The sequence below is a fragment of the Myotis davidii genome, unplaced genomic scaffold (assembly GCF_000327345.1).
Source record: "Myotis davidii unplaced genomic scaffold, ASM32734v1 scaffold648, whole genome shotgun sequence".
Lineage (NCBI taxonomy): Eukaryota > Metazoa > Chordata > Mammalia > Chiroptera > Vespertilionidae > Myotis > Myotis davidii.
This window is the reverse complement of record NW_006299603.1, coordinates 409,826-429,084: the sequence shown is the minus strand read 5'-3', so window position 1 is coordinate 429,084 and position 19,259 is coordinate 409,826. Positions and strand designations below refer to the sequence as shown.

The following is a 19,259-nucleotide window of genomic DNA, read 5'->3' as shown; positions in this document are numbered from 1 at the left end:
TTGCCGACCACTGGTTTAAGGTACCATTGGGACAGTATGAAGCCTACCAACATCCACTTCATAAGGTACCAGAAGGAGAATAGAGAGAGCAAGGGATCGAAAACCTTTTTGAAGAACTGACAGAAAAATTCCCTAATCTAGTAAAGGAAAAAGACACACAAGTTCAAGAAGTACAGAGAGTCCCAAATAAGATGAATGCAAAGAGGCCCACACCAAGACATATCATAATTAAAATGGCAGAGGTTAAAACCAAAGAGAGAATCTTAAAAGCAGCAACTGAAAAACAATTACCTGTTGTAAACAGTTACAACAGAGCTCCCATAAGACCGTCAGTTGATTTCTCAACAGAAATATTTCAGACTAGAAGGGATTGGCATGAAATATTCAAAGTGATGAAAAGCGGGAATCAAGTACAACCAAGACTGCTATACGGAGCAAGGCTATCATTTAAAACTGAAGGAGAAATAAAGAGCTTCCCAGGAAGAAAATGCTGAAGGATTTAATTTCCACAAAACCTGCATTATATGAAATGTTAAAGGGTCTTCTAGAACAGCGGATGCCAACCGGTGGTCCACAGACCATTGGTGGTCCGTGAGGTCCGAAAGGTTGGCAACCACTATTCAAGGAGGGGACGGGGGAGAAGAAGAAGAAGAAATAATAGAGAAACAGAGGCATAAAGAATAAAAACAGTAAATATAAATACCTATCAATAATCACTTTAAGTATACATTGTTTAAATGCTCCAATCAAAAGACATAGGGTAGATGAATGGATAGGAAAAAAGGACCCATATATATGATGTCTACAGAGAACCACCTCAGAATGAAAGATACACACAGACTAAAAGTAAAGGGATGGAAAAAGGTATTTCGTGCATATGGAAATGAAATAAAGAAAAAAGCTGGGTAGCAATATTATATCTGATAAAATAGACTTTAAAACAAAGACTAGAATAAAAGGTAAAGAAGGATACTACATAATGATAAACGGAGCAGTCTAACAAGAAGATATAACCCCTGTAAAAATTTTGTACCCAACCTAGGAACATGTAAATATATTAAGCAAACCTTGATGGACATATAAAGGGAGAGATTGACAATAACATACTTATGGTAGGGGTTTTTAACACCCAATTGACTACAATGGCTAGAAGTTCCAGACAGAAACTTAAGGAAACAGTGGCCTTAAATGGCACACTAGATCAGATGGATTTAATTGATACTTTCAGAGCATTTCACCCCAAAGCCAAAGGATATACATTTTCAAGTGCACATGGAACATTTCCTAGGATAGACCACATGTTAGGACACAAAACAAGTCCCAGTAAGTTTAAGGAGATTGAAATAATGTCAAGCATTTTCTCTTACCATAATAGCATGAAACGAGAAATAACAAGAAAACTGGAAAACACATAAAGACATAGAGGCTAAATAATAAGTTACTAAACAATGAATGAGTTAACATTTAGATTAAGGAAGAAGTCAAAATATACCTTGAAACAAATGAAAGAAAACACCACAACCCAAAATTTTGGGACACAGAACAAGCAGGTTTAAATGGGAAATTGATAGCATTTCAGGCCTACTCAAGAAACAAGTAAAATCTCTAATAGTCTTACCTTACACTTAAAGAAACTAGACAAGGAACAATAGCAGAGCCCAGAGTGAGTAGAAGAAAGGAAATAATAAAGATTAGAGCAGAAATAAACAAAATAGTCTAAAAAATAATATAAAAGATCCATGAAACAAGATATTTTTCCTTGAAAAGATAAACAAGATTGACAAACCTTTAACCAGACTCATGAAGGAAAAAAGATAGAAGACCCAAATACTAGTAAATATAATCAGAAATGAAAAAGAAGTAACAGCTGACAGCAGAGAAATACAAAGGGTTGTAAGAAAATATTACAAACAACTATAAGCAAACCAAATCCAGCTATACATTAAAAAGATCATGCACCGTGCTAGAGTGGTATTTATTTCAGAGATATAAGGTTGTTACAATATGCACCAATGAATAAATGTGATGACTACAGAAAAAAAAAGGGGAGATAAATCACATGATCATATCAATAGATGCAGGAAAAGCATTTGCTAAAATCTAGCATTCATTTATGATGAAAACTCTCAGCAAAGTAGGAATAGATGGAACATACCACAACATTATAACGGCCATATATGGCAGGCCCATAGCCAACGCCACAAGACAGGGATGTGCACTTTTACCACTCGTATTTGATAATAGTACTGAAAGTCCTATTCATGGCAGACAAGAAGAGGAAATTAAAAGGCATCCAAATTGGAAAGAAAGAAGTAAAACTCATTATTTTCTGATGACATAATACTGTATGTGGAGAACTCTAAATATTCCACCAAAAACCTACTAGAACTGATTAATGAATTCAGTAAAGTAGATGGTACAAAATATCCAGAAATGAGTTAAATTTTTATATACCAATATTGAACTATCAGAAATGGAAGCTAAGAAAACAATCCCGTTTACAATTACATCAAGAAAAATAAGATACCTAGGATTAAATTTAACCACATATGTAGTAGATCTGTACTTGGAAAATTATAAGACACTGTACTAAAAAATCAAAGAAGGCACAAATAAACAAGGAAGAATAAACATCATTAAAATGTCCATACTATGCGAAGCAATGTATAGCAATTCCTGTCAAGATACCAATGTTGTATTTCATAGAACTAGAACAAATATTCCAAAAATTAAATGGAACCACAAAAGACCCCAAATAGCCACAGCAATCTTCAGAAAGAAGAAAAAATTTGGAGGCATCAAATTACCCTATATCAAACTATACTACAAGGCTATAGTAATAAAAACATCATGGTACTGGCATAACAACAGACATTTAGGTCAGTGGAATAGAATAGAGAGCTCAGAAAAAAAAATTTACATCTTTTTGATCAGTGAATATTTTGCAAAGGAGGTGAGGTAAAGATAGTCTAAAAATGGTTTTGGGAAAATTAGATACTTGCAAAAAAAATGAAACTAGATCATCTTCTTACACTATACATGAGAATAAACTCAAAATGGATTAAAGACTTAAATGTAAGTCACAAAACCATAAAAATCCTAGAAGAAAACACATGTCTTTAAAAGCTACAACTGTTCTTGTAGGAATCTTTTTTTCTGATATATTTCCTCAGATAAGGGAAAGAAAAGAAAAAAATAAACTAAAGGTACTACGTCACAGAAAAGCAAACCAACAAAAGGAAAAGAAAGCCCAGTGAATGGGAGAACATATTCATTAATGATATATCTAATAAGGGGTTAATAGCCAACATTTATAAAGAATTCGTGGAACTTACACCAAAAAACAATTAGGAATGGCAAAGGACCTGAATAGACACCTCTCCAAAGAGGGCATACAGATGGCCTATAGATACATAGAAAAAGTGCTCATCAGAGAAATGCAAATTAAGACCACAAGGAATAACCCCTCAGACTGTCAGAATGGTCCATCATGGATGGACTTGGAGAATATTGTGCTAAGTGAAATAACCCAGAGAAAAGCAACTACCATATGATTGATTTCACTTGTATATGGAACCCAAAGAACAAAATAAACTAACAGGCAAAATAGAAATAAACTCATAGATACAGAAGACAGATTGACAGCTGTCAGAGGGGAGAGGGTTGGGGAAATGGGTGAAAACATTGAAGGGATTAAGCAAAAACCCCAAAACTAGGAGACAGTCATCAGCGTTGTGATTACCAGAGGAAAAGGGGTTGGGGAGACGTTGAAGAGGGAAAATGGGGAATAAGTGGTGATGGAAGGAGACTTGACTTGGGGTGGTCAATACACAGTAGACTATATAGATAATGTATTATAGAACTGTACATCTGAAACCTTTGCAACTTTATTAACCAATGTCACCCCAATAAACTCAATAAAAAATAGAGGACAGGATCATGGACAATTGACTTGACACATAGGTCAGAAAGGGCTTCCCTAGGGGAGTGGGGATGGACTGAAATATGAGGGAAGGGCCAGGGGAGTAGCAACTGCAAGAACTCGACAGGGGCGGGGGGGTGGTTCATGTTTGAAGAAGTGACAGATGTAAAAAGGAGGAAAGTGAGTCATGGTGGGAGAACAGCCTGGGGGCCGGGCGGCGGTAATGAAGGACAGTCTTTACATGGTCTTGTTGAATCGGAAGCATTTGACCTTTATTAAAACCATTGGAGGGGGGGGGGGAATTCGGGGAAAGTACCTAACGTAATATTGACCATTTAAACTAATTTGAAGCATCCAGCTCAGTGGCGTTGTGTACATTAATGATGTTGTGCAACCATCCATTTCAAGAATTTTCTGTCTTCCCAAACTGAAATTCTGTCCGCAGTAAACAACACCTAATTTCGAGTATACAGCTGTGCTGAAATTTTAAAAAGATAATGGAAGTGGTGATAGTGTTAATATCAATTGGCTTCATTTCTCAAGATTATGTGGCATGATCTTGCGAGCTGAGAAGGAGCTGCTGATAGTATCACTATTGTTATCAGGAAACAATATTAATTAGTATTTATTAAATATTATCAAAGATTATTAATATTTACTACTATAATTACATATGTAATATTACACATACTATATAATACTATATAATAAAGTTAAATACAGTATCATGTTATTGTATAATATTAAATAAATAAAATATTAAATATTATTTATCACTATTATTAAATACTCTTACTATTGAGAAATCAGGGGAGGTGGCTGCTTTCTCTTAGGCCGTTTCTGTGTCATTTTTCCTTGTGCATGAGGGTGTTGGTCAAGAGGATGCAACCCTATCGTCTGGCTGCATCTCTGTGGTCCTCAGAGTGAGAGTTGAAAATGGTAACCGTCTTCTCTTCCACCGTGACAGCCCTTACCGGAACGTGACGGAGTTTGATGGGCAGGATGCGTGTGGATCCAACAGCTGGACGGTGGTGGACATTGACCCGCCTCCGAGGTCCACTGACCCCAAGTTACAGAACCATCCTGGGTGGCTGATGCGGAGCCTCAAGCCCTGGACTCAGTATGCCATCTTCGTGAAGACCTTGGTCACCTTTTCTGATGAACGCCGCACATATGGGGCCAAGAGCGATATCATCTATATCCAGACAAATGCCACCAGTAAGTGTATTGTGTGACTTAGGAATTTGTGGGGGAGTCAGGCGTCTTGCCTTTAATATGACGACATAGTATGAAGTTCGTGTTCGTTGCGTAAATGGATGGATGAATGCTCACATGGTGTGCATGGTCTGTGGTAGCGATGGACTCTGACTATGTACCTCCCATCCTGGGTGAGCATGCCACGTGTCTCCAGTTTTCTCTGATGTTAAATAGCACTGCAGCAAACGCCTCCATGGTTCGTCTAATGGATCCCCTCACACCCAGCCTGCAGCTTGCACCCTCCTCACAGTGAACCTGTGTCCTTTCACCTTTCCAGATCCTTCCGTCCCCTTGGATCCCATCTCGGTTTCTAACTCTTCATCCCAGATTATCTTGAAGTGGAAGCCTCCCTCCGACCCCAACGGCAACATCACACACTACCTGGTTTTCTGGGAGAGGCAGGCGGAAGACAGTGAGCTGTATGAGCTGGATTATTGCCTCAAAGGTGAGTGCAGGCCGAGTGTGGGAGCGGCAGGTTTCACACGCATCTGATCCACTGTCTTCCACGCCCAGGGAAATCTCTCTCCTCTTCCTTTTCCCAGTGTGTGCACAAGAGCAGACTTGCACACACACTCTGTTCCTCATACGGAAACACACATTTCTAAACATCACAACCTGAGTACACACTCTGAAGTCTCCTGTGGAAACCAGATATTTCCCATGTCTTGGCACCACTTCCCTCTGGAATTCCCCCCCCCCCCCCCCCCGCCCTCTTCCCCTCTTCCCTTCCCTCCCCCCCCTTTCTTCCACTCTTCCTCTCCCTTCCCACACCCTGTCCCAATGGGGGAGCAGCTGTTACTACCGGAGACTTCCCTGCCGGAGTACAGCAGTTGAGTGAGCTGCCAGGTGGCTGACAAAGTCAGGGAAGGATTTGGCCCTTAACTTTAGACCCTTATGTTTGAAAGCCCCGAGACAGCAGGAGCCACCATCTACTTCCTCCTGTACTTTCTGTTAGACATTTATACTGTGGTGATTTTTTTAGTTTTTAATCTGATTTATTTAATGGGCTTCCATCTATCTACAAAAAAGTATTTGAAGCCTCAAACTAGTTTGTATAAATTAGTTTAAGGTTATTTTAAAAGTAAGTTTTAAAAGACCCTATCAAACTGGAGAAGCAGGTCATGTTTTTCTTTAATTGGTTTTTGTTTGTATTTATTTTTCTTTAGATTTTGGGGGAGTAGTGATATCCTCGGTCTTTGACCTTGGGCTGCTGGTGAGGCGTGGCTGAGGCCGGGAGCTCTGGGTAGGCTCTTAGCTGGACCTCCGACCTGCTATGGCTGGGGCCAGTCACTGAGCTTGTCACCGGCTGCCTTATTTTCGGGAGAAGGGACAAAAGGCCAGATGTCTCTGGGAGCTGTCCCAGTTGTAGGGTCATGGGCTATCTGTATGCCTGTGACCTCATTCCCTGCCCGAGCCACGGGTTGCAAACATTATTTATCTCCTCGACTGCTTTATATAACTCGAGAGCAAGCAGCCGTGGGCTCAGCTGCGAGCTGTTGACCCCGCATTCGAGCAGCTGAACCCGGCAGCAGGGCAGTCAAAGCTCTCCTTTTTTTTTTTTAAGAGCAACAACTTTATTTAATTCATTTTACTTTTTATTCTGGAAGTCTAAATATATCATTACAATCGGGACTATTTAAATGGGGTTTGATTTCTGATGATCCCAAAGTTTATATAATTAAAAGGAACTTTCTAAGGACAGATAGTGTACGATTCCACCCGTAGGAGGTCCCTAGAGGAGTCAGATCCATAGAGACAGAGTAGGTGCAGGGGCCAGGGGCCAGGGGCCAGGGGAGCCGGAGGGGAGGGGCTTCGTGTTTAATGGAAACAGAGTTTCAGTTGGGGAAGGTGAGAAAGTTCCGGAGATGGAGGGTGGTGGTGATTACATGATAATGTGAATGTACTCATGGCGCTGAACTCTACTCTTAAAAATGATTAAGATGGTAAGTTTTACGTTATGGGTATTTTACCATAATTTTAAAAACCCAATGCAAGCACAAATATATAAACTTACTAACACAATATAAATAAATATACTAACCATAACCAGTAGTAGCTTCCTATTAGTACCACTAGTGGGTTTTTTTAGCTTTTTGAGGTATAATTGACAATTAAATTGTATGATATTTTAAGTGTACATTGTGTTGATTTTATACACACACACACACACACACACACACACACACACACATAGTGAAAGCACTCCTCCCATCTGCTTAATTAACATCCATCACCTCACACATTGATCTTTTTTTCTTCTTGGTGAGAACATTTAGAACATACGTTGACTCTCTTAGCATATTTAAATCATACAACACAGTCTTATCAACTCTGTGGCTTTTTATTGTGGTAAAATACACGTAACATAAAATTCACTCTCCTAACCATGTTAAAAGTCAGTTCAGTAGCATTAACTGTATTCACACTGTTGAGCAGCCGTCGCCACGCTCCATCTCCAGAACTTTATCTTTTTCCCGAACTGACACTGTCTCCATTAGACACGGACTCCTCGGGTCCCCCCCAGCCCCTGGCTCCCACATTCTCCTCTCGGTCTCTATACATCGGGCTGTCCTAGGTGCGTCATTATGCTTTACAGTCACGGAAAACCCTGGGACACCACGTGTCATGGGTGCATGCTGGAAAGGGAACAGGTGTCAGCCTGCACCTGATCAAAAGTCCCTGCCCCGCCAGAGAATTGTCAGGAACCCACCCCCACCTCCATCACTAAGGAAATCCAGTTTTTTCCTGCCCATAGTGCCATGGCTGGCCCTCTAACAGTTACCCAGCCAGGTGATTCCATGCCTATTAATAAACATAAGAAGCATTTTTAAGAGTCCCCTGCAGGTTTTAAAGCTGTGTGAGTACTTGGGCTACTCACCGTTCACAGAAAGGTACTAAGAGCTCATTGTCCATGAGATGCATTGAAGCGGAGAGGAAGGATGGAGCTTCCTTTGCTCAGTAGACACTAGCAGCATGGAAGGCTGGTGGAAGGAAAGGGGACTCAAAGGGGCTGTCCTGAATTTTGCCCGTAAGGAATACTGTGCATTCTCAAGGCTGTACCAGAGTGTGGCTGTGCGGTTGGACTCTGGGGTCAAGACAGAAAACAGCTTTGTATTATTAACACTGTTCCAATGAGAAGTTGTTTTGTTTTTTTCATTCCCTTCTCTAAGCTTATTTTAAAACTAGAGGCCAGGGGCATGAAATTCGTGCAGGGGGCACGGGGTAGGGGGTCCCCTCAGCCCAGCCTGCACCACCCTCTCCAATCCAGTGGCCCTCAGGGGATGTCCGACTGCCGGTTTAGGCCCAATATCTGGCCAAAACCGTCAGTCGGACATCCCTCTGTGCTGAAGAAGAATGAGTGTGTTGGTCTATATGTTCAAGCTAATGAGCGCTTTATAGCAAGCAGTCCTTGTGTTCAGCACTAAATAATGGACCTGTAATGAGTGACATGACCATTAATTGGAAGAATGGCAAAGTAAGTTCAATGAGAGAATCAGATCAAGAGAACTGACATTTTACGAACAGAATGCCTGGTCATAGGCAGCCATCTTGTGAGGGTATAATCTCCCCTCATGTCTGTAGTCCAGGGTTTCTCTACCTCAGCCATGTTGACTTTTAGGGCCGGTTAATTCTCTAGGGTGAGGCTGTCCTGTGCTTTCTAGGATGTCCCTGCCCCCTGCCCTCTAGATGCCAGGAGTCCCCCCCACCACCAGCTCTGACAACCAGAGATGGCTCCTGACCTTGCCCAGTGTCCAGTTGTGCAGCATCACCCCTGGGTGAGAGCCACTGCTCCAGCCCACTCCTGGGTTCCTGAATGAGCTGTAGATTCTTTTATTTGTGCTGCACAACTTGATGGCTTAGTGTGATCATCGGGTCTCTAAGCCAGACCCCTCAGAATTCCTGGTAGAATTCTGCTCTGCCCTCTGGTCTATCTGCTTATACAGTTGATTGATTGATTGATTCATTCATTCATTCATTCATTCAGTGGTGACTTGGCTCCCCTGTTCTTTTCTAATCCTCCCTCCCACCATTCCCTTGTACATCATCTCGCTACATGCTGCCCTTGGTGTCTCCGGACATGCCAAGGACATTCCTACTTTGGGCCTTTGCACGTGCTTTGTGCTCAGTCAGAACTGCTTTACACCAAGATACGTGGATGGCTCATTCCTGTACTTCATTCAGGACTGCTCAACAGTCACTGTCTCTGAGACAACCCCCAGACACCTCTCTTTTGACCCTGCCATCTGAGCCATGGCACGTTTATTATTAGTTTATTGTGTGTTCTGAAGCCTCTGTGCACTAGAAGTTCCATGGGGGCAGGGACAAGCTGGTTATCTTACAATATCCAGTCCCATGGGGATATGTATCAGACAGTGTCTGGAACAGTTGACATGCGTCTTCTCAGCTGGCACCGGCTGCGCCCCCGAGAAAGGTCTTACTCTTCACGGTAGGACTTGAACTGAGACCCCAGCCCCGAGCTCTGTGTGCCCAGCCGCTCTGAGCAGGTCCTCTTTGCTGTGTGTGTGTGTGTGTGTGTGTGTGTGTGGAGATTTGAGTCCGCCTGCACTGCCTTTTGTAGGGTTGAAGCTGCCCTCCCGGACCTGGTCCCCACCATCTGAGTTGGATGGTTCCCAGAAGCACAACCAGAGCGAGTACGACGAGGCTGCCGGCGAGTGCTGCTCCTGCCCGAAGACTGACTCTCAGATTCAGAAGGAACTGGAGGAGTCCTCGTTCAGGAAGACTTTTGAGAATTACCTGCACAATGTGGTCTTCGTCCCCAGGTCAGGGGCTTCACTGGCTCGGGGTTGGGGTCGTGCCCTAGGGGATAAGATGAAGGGGGGACCCCGAGAGTGTGCAGTCCGCACTGGGCCTCTTCCCCGGATGCAGGGAGAGATCTTGTGATTTCCACAGGAACTTACTAAGAAGAGCAAATACTCATCAAAACGCGGGAGGGGGGAGTTTAAAAAGCCCATCCTCTGCCTCCCGACATCTCCAGAGCTCTTTATCCAGCCTCCCCTGCCCATCCGAGTTCTGAGACTAACTTTGTAAGGTTATAGATGCCAATCCTGAGAAATGCCTGCCGGCCAGGCCTGGTATATCACCAAGTCTCAAGCTCAGAGCATCCTCTCTCTTAAAATCCTGTCAGCTTCTTATCCTTCTGGGACCTTGCGCAGCATCTTCAGACCCGGAGACTTCTGTTTAAATAGGCTGTGTCTCCGTCAGTACGCGGAGGGACTCGCTGGTGTACATTTCATCTACCGAGGGGGCTTGCAGTAAAAACAACTAGGCGTTTCTTCATCTTCACTTCTCTACAAGCAGACCCCTGTCAGTGCCTCAGTTTACTCATCTCTAGAATGGAGATAGCAAGCTCCCACCTGTGAGGGTCCTGAGGCTCCTGCGTCACACAGGGAGTCTCCGTCTTGGCACTCTCAGCATTTGGAACCAGGTCACTCTGGTGGTGGGGCCGTCCTGTGCGCTGTAGCGTGGGGAGCAGCCGCCCTGCCTCTCCCCCGTGCGGCCTGTAGCGCCGTCTGCATCCTGTTAGTTCATTAGTCTTCACAGTCACGCCCTGAAGCAGGTGCCCCTCCCGGACATGGGTCCAAAGCCTGTGTTTCTGAGCCGACGAGGACTTGCCCCAAGTTCCCCCAGCAGATGTAGAGGCACCTCCTGCCTTTTTACCCTTGACCTCGCCTCTTCACCCTTAAAGACTTCAGCAGCCAGCTGCCCAGAACGTCTGATACCATTGGCCATTTCCAAAGTGGATCGAACCCCAAAAAGCTTACATTGTGAGAAAACAAGCTTCTAAAACGTGTCTTCTTGAACCCCCACCATCACTCCTCATCCAGCAGGCTAGGTGTTTCCTCAGACCCATCAGCACGTAACTCTTCTTCCTTTTTGTTGTCTTGCATTTTCCTCCCATGACCCTGAGGCCAAATGAGCACTAGATGGCACAGAAGCATTGAGGCAGCTACTGTTCTGCCCACTAAGCATGAAACGCTGCCGGACGCGGGGAAATGGCACCCAAGGGGAACCTCAGAAGGCCAGGGCCCGGGGGTTTTCTCTGATTTTTTTCTCCCTTGTGCTGAGTTCTCCACGTCTGTGGGGGAAGGTGTGGTGCAGCCGACGGGGAAGTGGCCCAGGGGCCGCACCTTGGGGTTGCTCGGGCAGAATGTGGCTTCCAGGGTGTTAGAGCAGGAGGTCTGTCTGAAGAAGTTCTGTCTGTACTCAAAGTGGTTGGTTTTGTTTTCACAGAACAATCTCTTCAGGCCCTGGTGCTGAGGACAGTAGGTACGACTCACCCGTGGGACGTCCAGGTGGCCCCTGGCGGCCGCTCAGCGCAGGGCCCATGGAGGAGGCAGAGCAGAGCGCGTGCTGTGCCGCCTCCACGGCCCGGGGCTCCTGTGGCCTGGTGCATGCGAAGGGCCACTCTGCCAAGGCTGGGCGCTTCACCGGCTCACACCTCAAACGCCTTCACCCCGAAGTGGGATCCGGACAAAAATGTGGGGGAAATCTTTACTAACACACTTACTAAAACCTAGGGTCAAGGGGCTTCTTTCTGGGCACCTCCTAGATGCCACATGTTCCCCCCGCATCCACTCACCAAACGTGTATCCTCTGTGTATGCAGAGCGGAGCCTGGTGTCCGTGTGCGGCTGGTAGTGGGGAGGACTGACCTGGAAACAGAACATTTTTTTATTACTTCTTTAATCCTCATCCAGAGATATTTTCCCACTGATTTTTCGAGAGAGTGGAAAGGAGGGGGAGAGACGCAGAGAGAGAAACATCGATGTGAGGGAGACACATCAATTGGTTGCCTCCCATGTGAGCCCCAGCCAAGGCTGGGATCCAGCCTGCAACCGGGGCATGTACTCGGTTAATGGGAATCAAACCTGGGACCCTTCACCACGGGCTGATGCTCTATCCACTGAGACAAACCAGATAGGGCTGGAAACAACATTTTTATTGGGGTGACAAGTGTGAGACAATAGTGAGAGCCAGGTGTGCCATGTCACTGGATTCCACTGAAGACAGTAAGGCATGCTTCCCTTTGAATGAGTTTCCTTTGTTCTTTTAGATACAGTGTTGTCCAGGAGGTGAGGATGGGCAGACAGAACCTGAGGGGAAGGCGAGCTGGTGGGACGAATTAAGGGCTCTTGTGAGGAATAGGAGGCAAGACTGGAAAAGGCAGGGTGCATGCCGTGGGGTTTTTAATTTAATTTTATTGAGATATAACTGACACACAACATTGTATTAGTTCAGGGGTACAGCAAAATGACTTGCTATTTACATATATTATCAAATGGTAATCACAGTAAGTCTATTGAACATCTCACTTAGTCACACATTTCTTTAGTCACAAAAAGTTCAGTCACAAAAGTTCTTATGATGAGAACTTTTAAGATCTAGTCTCTCAGCTTCCAAATATGCAATACAGCATTATTAACTATGGTCACCGTGTGCCTTTACACCCCAGGCAGTATTTATTTTATAACTGGAAGTTTGTACCTTTTGACCCACTTCACCCACTTTGTTCACTCACCCTGGTGATTTTATTCTTTAAGCAGAGTGTGTGTTTGTTTGTTTGTTTATTTATGGTCAGGCATCTGTGTGGCCCCAATCTTCCCTCTAGTGGCAATTTGGAATATAATCTTATAGAAAAGAAAAGTCTAGAATTTTGAGGCTTTGGGCCAGACCAGGGTTTCTGGATTGCAGCTCTGTTGGCACTTGGGACCAGATTGTTCTCATTTGTAGGGACTGCCCTGGTCTCCATTCACTAATTCCAGTAGCGCAACCCGTCCCCCAAATAGTGATAACCAAAAATGCCTTCAGATGGGCCCAGTGTCCTCTGGTTCTGGGACTGGGCAGAATCACCCTGGTTGAGAACCAGGTCTAGTGTGAGCCTGTGGGATAATGAAATGCTGTGTATGTAGGCAGTGGAAGGATCGTTGATGTTTGATCATGGAGGTCTTTCATGACCAGTTTGTGGTCTTTTTGGATATAATCCTTTGAGCATATACATATTTTGCCTCTTTGAGGAGATCATCTTAGTTCTCAGTTGTTGAGATATCAAATCCTCAATAATTCATGAGGCCTCAGCGTCTTGGCCCTATCTTCAAGGCCCACTTGGAACTATACAGGAAGGTTTGAATCTTGCTAAGATGAATATATCCTTGGTTTCTATCTGAGGAAACCACTGGTCTTTTCATACAAAAAGACCACAATGAAAATCATAGTGAGTAAACCTAAGGTAGGGTTTGTTTCCTGACCACACATCTTGTGACCACAGTGCAGTAACAAAATCTAAAAGTTTGAGCAGAAAAGTCTACTTCCTGGTAATTAAAAATCAACTATTTAGCTCTGGTTGGTTTGGCTCAGTTGGTTGGAGCATCGTCCCATGCACAGAAAGGTCACAGACTCAATTCCTGGCAGGGCACATAACCGGTTACAGATCTGATCCCTCGGTCGGACCTGTAGTGGATCGGTGTTACTCTCTCACATCAGTGTTTCTCTCTCTCCCTCTCCGTTCTCTTCTCTCTCTCTCTCAAAAAAAAGTCAGCACTTAGATAACTATTGGGTCAAAACAGAAATAGAAACTTTCACTAAAGTCTATTTGAAAAATACGGAAATGCGAAACACATACCTTAGCTTGTAGAATATTGCAAAGCTGGGCTTTGATGCCAGTCAGCAGACATACATTGTTTCAGAGATTAAGTACAAAATAAAAATGTAAAAATATAAATGTATTAGGGAGGGAGGGGAAATCAATATGGCTAAACTTGTAAATAAAATCATAGGGAAAAACACAAAAATAATTAGAAGTAAAGAAGGTGCCATAAAACTAGGACCTAAGGAAGATTTTAATATGTTGCATTCCATTGACAGTCCTGTGTTATGAAATTTGAAGCTTTCAGTGAGGTGGGAAATTTTAACTCATCTGAATTGATTCAAGAAGTAGAAAAATTAAATATTCTAATAACTGTGAAAAAGACTAAGAAAAGGTGTCAATTAAGTTTAAAAAAAAAACAACACACACACAACAAAAAACAGGCCCTGGGCCCAGAGAGTGTTAAAGAGAAGATCTTTGAGACTTTGAAAGAGCAAGAACTTCCTATAATATGGAAGCTTTCCCCGAGCATAGAAATCTATGGAAACCTACCCCACTTACTTTCTGAAACTAACATAATACCTCTTAGCAGAACCTGAACAAAGATGCTACATTGAAAGAAAACCCCAGGACCAGCTAATATGGGACTTTAGGTCCAGATGTCCTAAATAAAACACTGTTGGCAATATTGTTTTCTCAGAAGTGCAAGGATGATTTAAGATCCAGAGATAGGAACAATGTAATCTAGTTCCAAGAGGCCCAGTAAGGAATATCATATAATTCATTAGGTAATGTTAAAAATATTTTAATTTAGGCGGGGGAGGCAACAAGGTAAATATTACCTAGATGTAACCAATAACCAAGCTAACATCATTCTTAAAACTGTTCCTGTTAGAATTAGGAGGCGTCCAATGTCATGATTACTAATTTACATTTCTCTGAGTATCTAGCTAGTGCAGATAGACACAAAACAGAAATTAGAATTTAAAAGAATGGATGTTTGCAGATACTCTAGTGTAAGGCTGGACAAATGCTGGCCCAGGACCCAGCTACCTGTGTGCTGAAGAAGGAATGTAGCCACAACCATTCGTTTCCATTGTGTCCATGGCTGCTTTCAAGCTACAGTGGCTTGAAGGCCATGGAAAGTTGAGTAGTTGCGATAAAAGCCATTATGTGCCACAAAGCCCAAAATATTCACTCTCTAGCACTTACGATAAAAGTATGCTGACCTGTTTACTGGTGTGTTCCTTGAAAACCCAAGGAAATCAACTATGAAACTCTTAGTACGAGAGGATGGGAAGGTAGGGACAATCTAAATAAACTAAAGCCTGTGGCTATACTAGCAATAATTAGTATACAAAACAAGGAGAAAGATCTCTTTCATAATTGCCATAAGACCTAAGTAACCCCATGTACAGTTACTGTAAAGAAAAAATTTAAAAACTGGCTGAGATACAAAATTTTACAGTTAAATGGGAAAGACTATTTCGGGTCATTTAAAAAAAGTTTGCTGGCAAACAAGAAGAAGTCATGCAACACAATGTGTAAAGATTAATATCTTAAGTGAATGAACAACACAGGAGCGAGGATGTGGAAAAATAGGGTAAGGTGGACAGTTCCCTAGAGAAACACAAAAGAAGCGATAAAGGAAAGGAAAGTTCTCACTCGGCAGTACGAAGAGAGACAAATAAAGCAGTAGAGTGAGGCTCCAAAAAAATGCCTCAGCCCACTGACCTCACTCAGTGTTCCTGATGCAGCGCGGACGTCAGGCCTCAGGAGCCGCGGTGAGACCACCGTCAGTCTAAGGTCCAGATAGAATTTAGCCCGATGTATGAAGCATAACCTAGTGATTTCTCCTCGAGGAATCTACTTTTAGGATCCAATCAGACAATGAGACAATGGTCAAACCAATATTTGTAATACCAAAAAAGAATTGGAAAAACCCTCATTTTAAAAATATAGGAGGATGGTTAAGTAAATTATGGCTTATGCATAAATTGGAATATTTTAGTTTTCCAACTTTTCTGCAACGAGCATGTGCTGCTTTTGTAATGAAAAACCTCGTTTCACATTGAAAAAGAAAGAACGTAAATTCTGTTCTAGTTAGTCTGTCCTTTTTGTTTGTTTTTGTTTTTTTAAATATACTTTTATTGATTTCAGAGAGGGAGGGAGAGATTGAAACATCGATGATGAGAGAGAATCACTGATTGGCTGCCTCCTGCACGCTCCCTACTGGGGATCAAGCCCACAACCAGGGCATGTGCCCTTGACCAGAATCAAACCTGGGACCCTTTAGTCCACTTGATTCTTATAGGCTTTTGGCATCGTATTTTGAACACTCACCCTGGGTGGTCTGTTACTCTGCAAAATGAAAACCTGAAATTGAGCAGGTTGAGGGCAACATCGTGGTACGTCTACAGCGATGGCCCCCGCGCCCTCTCTGTGGGCCTGCCCCCTCCTTCTGAGGCTTCGAAGGGCATCTTGCAAGCGGCTCTGTTGTAATTCCTGGCCATTCACCTGCTCCCTCACATCCCCTGTTCCAGTCCTTTATTCTAAGCCCCTTACTCGCCAGCCGCATTTGTTTACAGATGGTGATTGCATGACCCTTTGTGTCCTGATGTCGCCACAGGTCGTCGAGAAAACGCAGGGCCCTTGGTGACGAGGGTAACGTGACGATGGCTGTGCCCACAGCTCCGGGTTTCCCCAACACCTCAACCATCGTGCCCACAAGCTCGGAGGAGCCGCGGCCCTTCGAGAAAGTGGTGAACAAGGAGTCGCTGGTCATCTCGGGCCTGCGCCACTTCACTGGCTACCGCATCGAGCTGCAGGCTTGCAACCAGGATTTCCCCGAGGAGAGGTGCAGCGTGGCCGCCTACATCAGCGCCAGGACCATGCCCGAAGGTGGGCAGGCTACACACACTGACCAAGGAGGGGCCCTACCTCTTAACTGATCTGCCCATAGAGCTTCTTATTTATTTTTAGCTTTTCCTAGCTGTATTGAGAAACGATTGGCATATAACATCGTGTAAGTTCCTGTAACACAGTTACAAGGTGGTGATTTGACCCCATCCTATATGCACTGTGATTACACTGCATCTGCCCCCCACCATCAGCTAACACCTCCATCACGTCACATTATTCCCAGCTCTTCTTGGTGGTGAACATTTAAGTTTTCTCTTAGCAACTTTCAAGCACACAGTACGGTATGTTTAACTACAGTCACCGTGCTGTACATGAGCTACCTAGGAATCATTCATCTTACAACTGGACGTTTGTACCCTTTGACCAACATCTCCCCACTTTGCCTCGCCCAGCCCCTGGTAGCCACCAATCTACTCTGTTTCTAGGAGCTCTGCTCTTGCAGTCAGACAGTACTTGTCTTTCCGTCTGACCTCTTTCTTAGCCTACTGCCTGCAAGGTCCGTCCGTGTTGCCTTTCTTATTTTCAGTTACACTAGTCATGCAGAGCCATTATATCAACATTAGAAAATACACACAAACCATAAGAAAAAAAATTAAGAAATATAGATGGTATTGAGGCATCTCAATACCAGAGTAACAGAACCAATGACAGACAGACAGGCATAGATATGTGGACAGCTCTTTGAGGTGAGTTTTACATGTTCATTCTCCAGCGAGGGAAATGGAACCTAGGAAGTTATGTAACCAGCTCAAAATCAATAGCTGGTAAGTGGTGGAGGGGAATTCAATCCAGGGATCAGGTCCCTGCCTCTAACCACTGCCCCTTACAGCCAAGGCAGATGACATTGTTGGCCCCGTGACCCATGAAATCTTCGAGAACAACATCGTTCATTTAATGTGGCAGGAGCCAAAGCACCCGAACGGTCTGATTGTGCTGTATGAAGTGAGCTATCGGCGATACGGAGATGAGGTAAGACCTGGGCCCTGGGCATGAACCTGCAAAGCTGTCATTGGTGCCTCCTTCCTGTTCTTAAGTTCCGGCCCAAATGCTTCTCTCTTTAGATGCTTTGCTACATACCTTTCCAGGGAGACGGTCAGAGATACCTGTCCACAGACTGTGTTCAGCAGCTTCTCAAGTTGCCTTTTAGCTCTGCCTACAAGTTGAACGATGGCTGCTTGCATTTGTGTCCCTCCTGACATGACAGGAGACTCGTCTCACTTTAGCGAGAGTTATCTGATTCTGGGAACAGATAACTGAAAACTTTAATACGTGACTGTTTGCTGGGTGCCTGTCTTTACTACCAGACGCTCTGCAGGATGGTGGGTGAGCGCCAAGATGCACAAGACATGGGATCTAAGAACTGAAAAGCAGCTAAGCTACCCAAGGGCTCACTGTGTGCCCTGCGCATGCTGAGCTCTTTGCCTGCATCTCATTTATTGCATCTAAGATGCCACGGAGGCCCCGTTATTTTTAGGAGCCGCTAAGAAGCAGAAAGACACTGCCATCCCCAACTGTGGTCTCCAGGGTGCGTCCCAGTTTCAGAAATGTCAGATGTGGAGATGAAATGCCTCTTGGGTTCGATGAAAGGCAATAAATCCTCAGAATAACAAAATGAGCTTCATACGGAGGCTTCCAGAATTTCAGTTGTGTCCAAGGTCATCCTAGTAAGAACAGAGTCAGGATTCAAACCCAAGCCTACCTGGTGTTCTAATCCAGGGATGGGCAGCTTTTTTCTGTAAAGGGCCAGGTAGTCAATGTGTCTGGCTTTGTAGCCAGACAGTCTCTGTTGCAAATATTCAACTCTGCCATTGTAGCTTGAAAGCCACCATATACATGATATGTAAATGAGTGGGTGTAGTGTGTGCTAATAAAACTTTATTTAGAAAAACAAGCAGTGAGTCAGATTTAGCCTGTGGGCCATCGTTTGCCAGCACCTTACAGAGGTTATAACAAAACTGTCCAGTGTCTTGGAACGTTGGCGATCCTGTAACCAGGTGGGCACAGCATGGCTTCCCCGAGCCAGAAAGGTGAGCTGGGCCTCCCTATGTGGTCCCAAATACTCAGCTCTGACCGTGATTTAAAACTGCAATCAGCAAGCGATGGCCTGTGGTCCAAATCTGGCCCGAGGCCTGTTCTTATGGCTGCAGTGAGTTGTAAAAAGAAACAAAGAAGAATGTATGTCTGCGAGTACAATGGCCAGCCAGCCTCAGCATAGGAGGGGACCTCTCAGGGTTGCACAAAGGGAGGCATGACTCATAGAGGGTCATTATTGTAAGATGTATTACTATCTTATTCTGTATATGTTAATCCCATGTGTCCTAAGGAAATAATTGGGAATTGGAGGGGAGTGTAAAACTTTATTCATGATGTTTTCATCACCATCAAAAAGTGCAAGGCACGAGGTGGATGTCTGTTGGAAATGGACACATAAACCAAGGCATGTCCACAAAGTGGGTGGATGTGCAGCGTTTTGTAAGGGTGTTTGGGAAGACCTTTGCTCAGTATAATGTAGAGGCTGAGATTACAGCCTCTGGGTGTTAGATCCTCATCTTCC

At 44.0% G+C, this 19,259-nt stretch overlaps 1 protein-coding gene across 2 annotated transcripts in view; it reads left to right on the top strand.

Annotated features, from left to right (window-relative positions):
* The window catches only part of INSR (insulin receptor), a 147,317-nt gene that overhangs the window by 97,784 nt on the left and 30,274 nt on the right, over nt 1-19,259 (top strand). The window contains exons 7-12 of one of the 2 annotated variants that reach the window (XM_006775375.2): nt 4,890-5,140; nt 5,457-5,624; nt 9,759-9,960; nt 11,432-11,467; nt 16,413-16,684; nt 17,535-17,674. In XM_006775375.2, coding sequence (XP_006775438.1) covers nt 4,890-5,140; nt 5,457-5,624; nt 9,759-9,960; nt 11,432-11,467; nt 16,413-16,684; nt 17,535-17,674 — 1,069 coding nt within the window. The remainder of the gene's footprint in view (nt 1-4,889; nt 5,141-5,456; nt 5,625-9,758; nt 9,961-11,431; nt 11,468-16,412; nt 16,685-17,534; nt 17,675-19,259) is intronic. The other variant, XM_006775376.2, reaches the window with a different exon arrangement.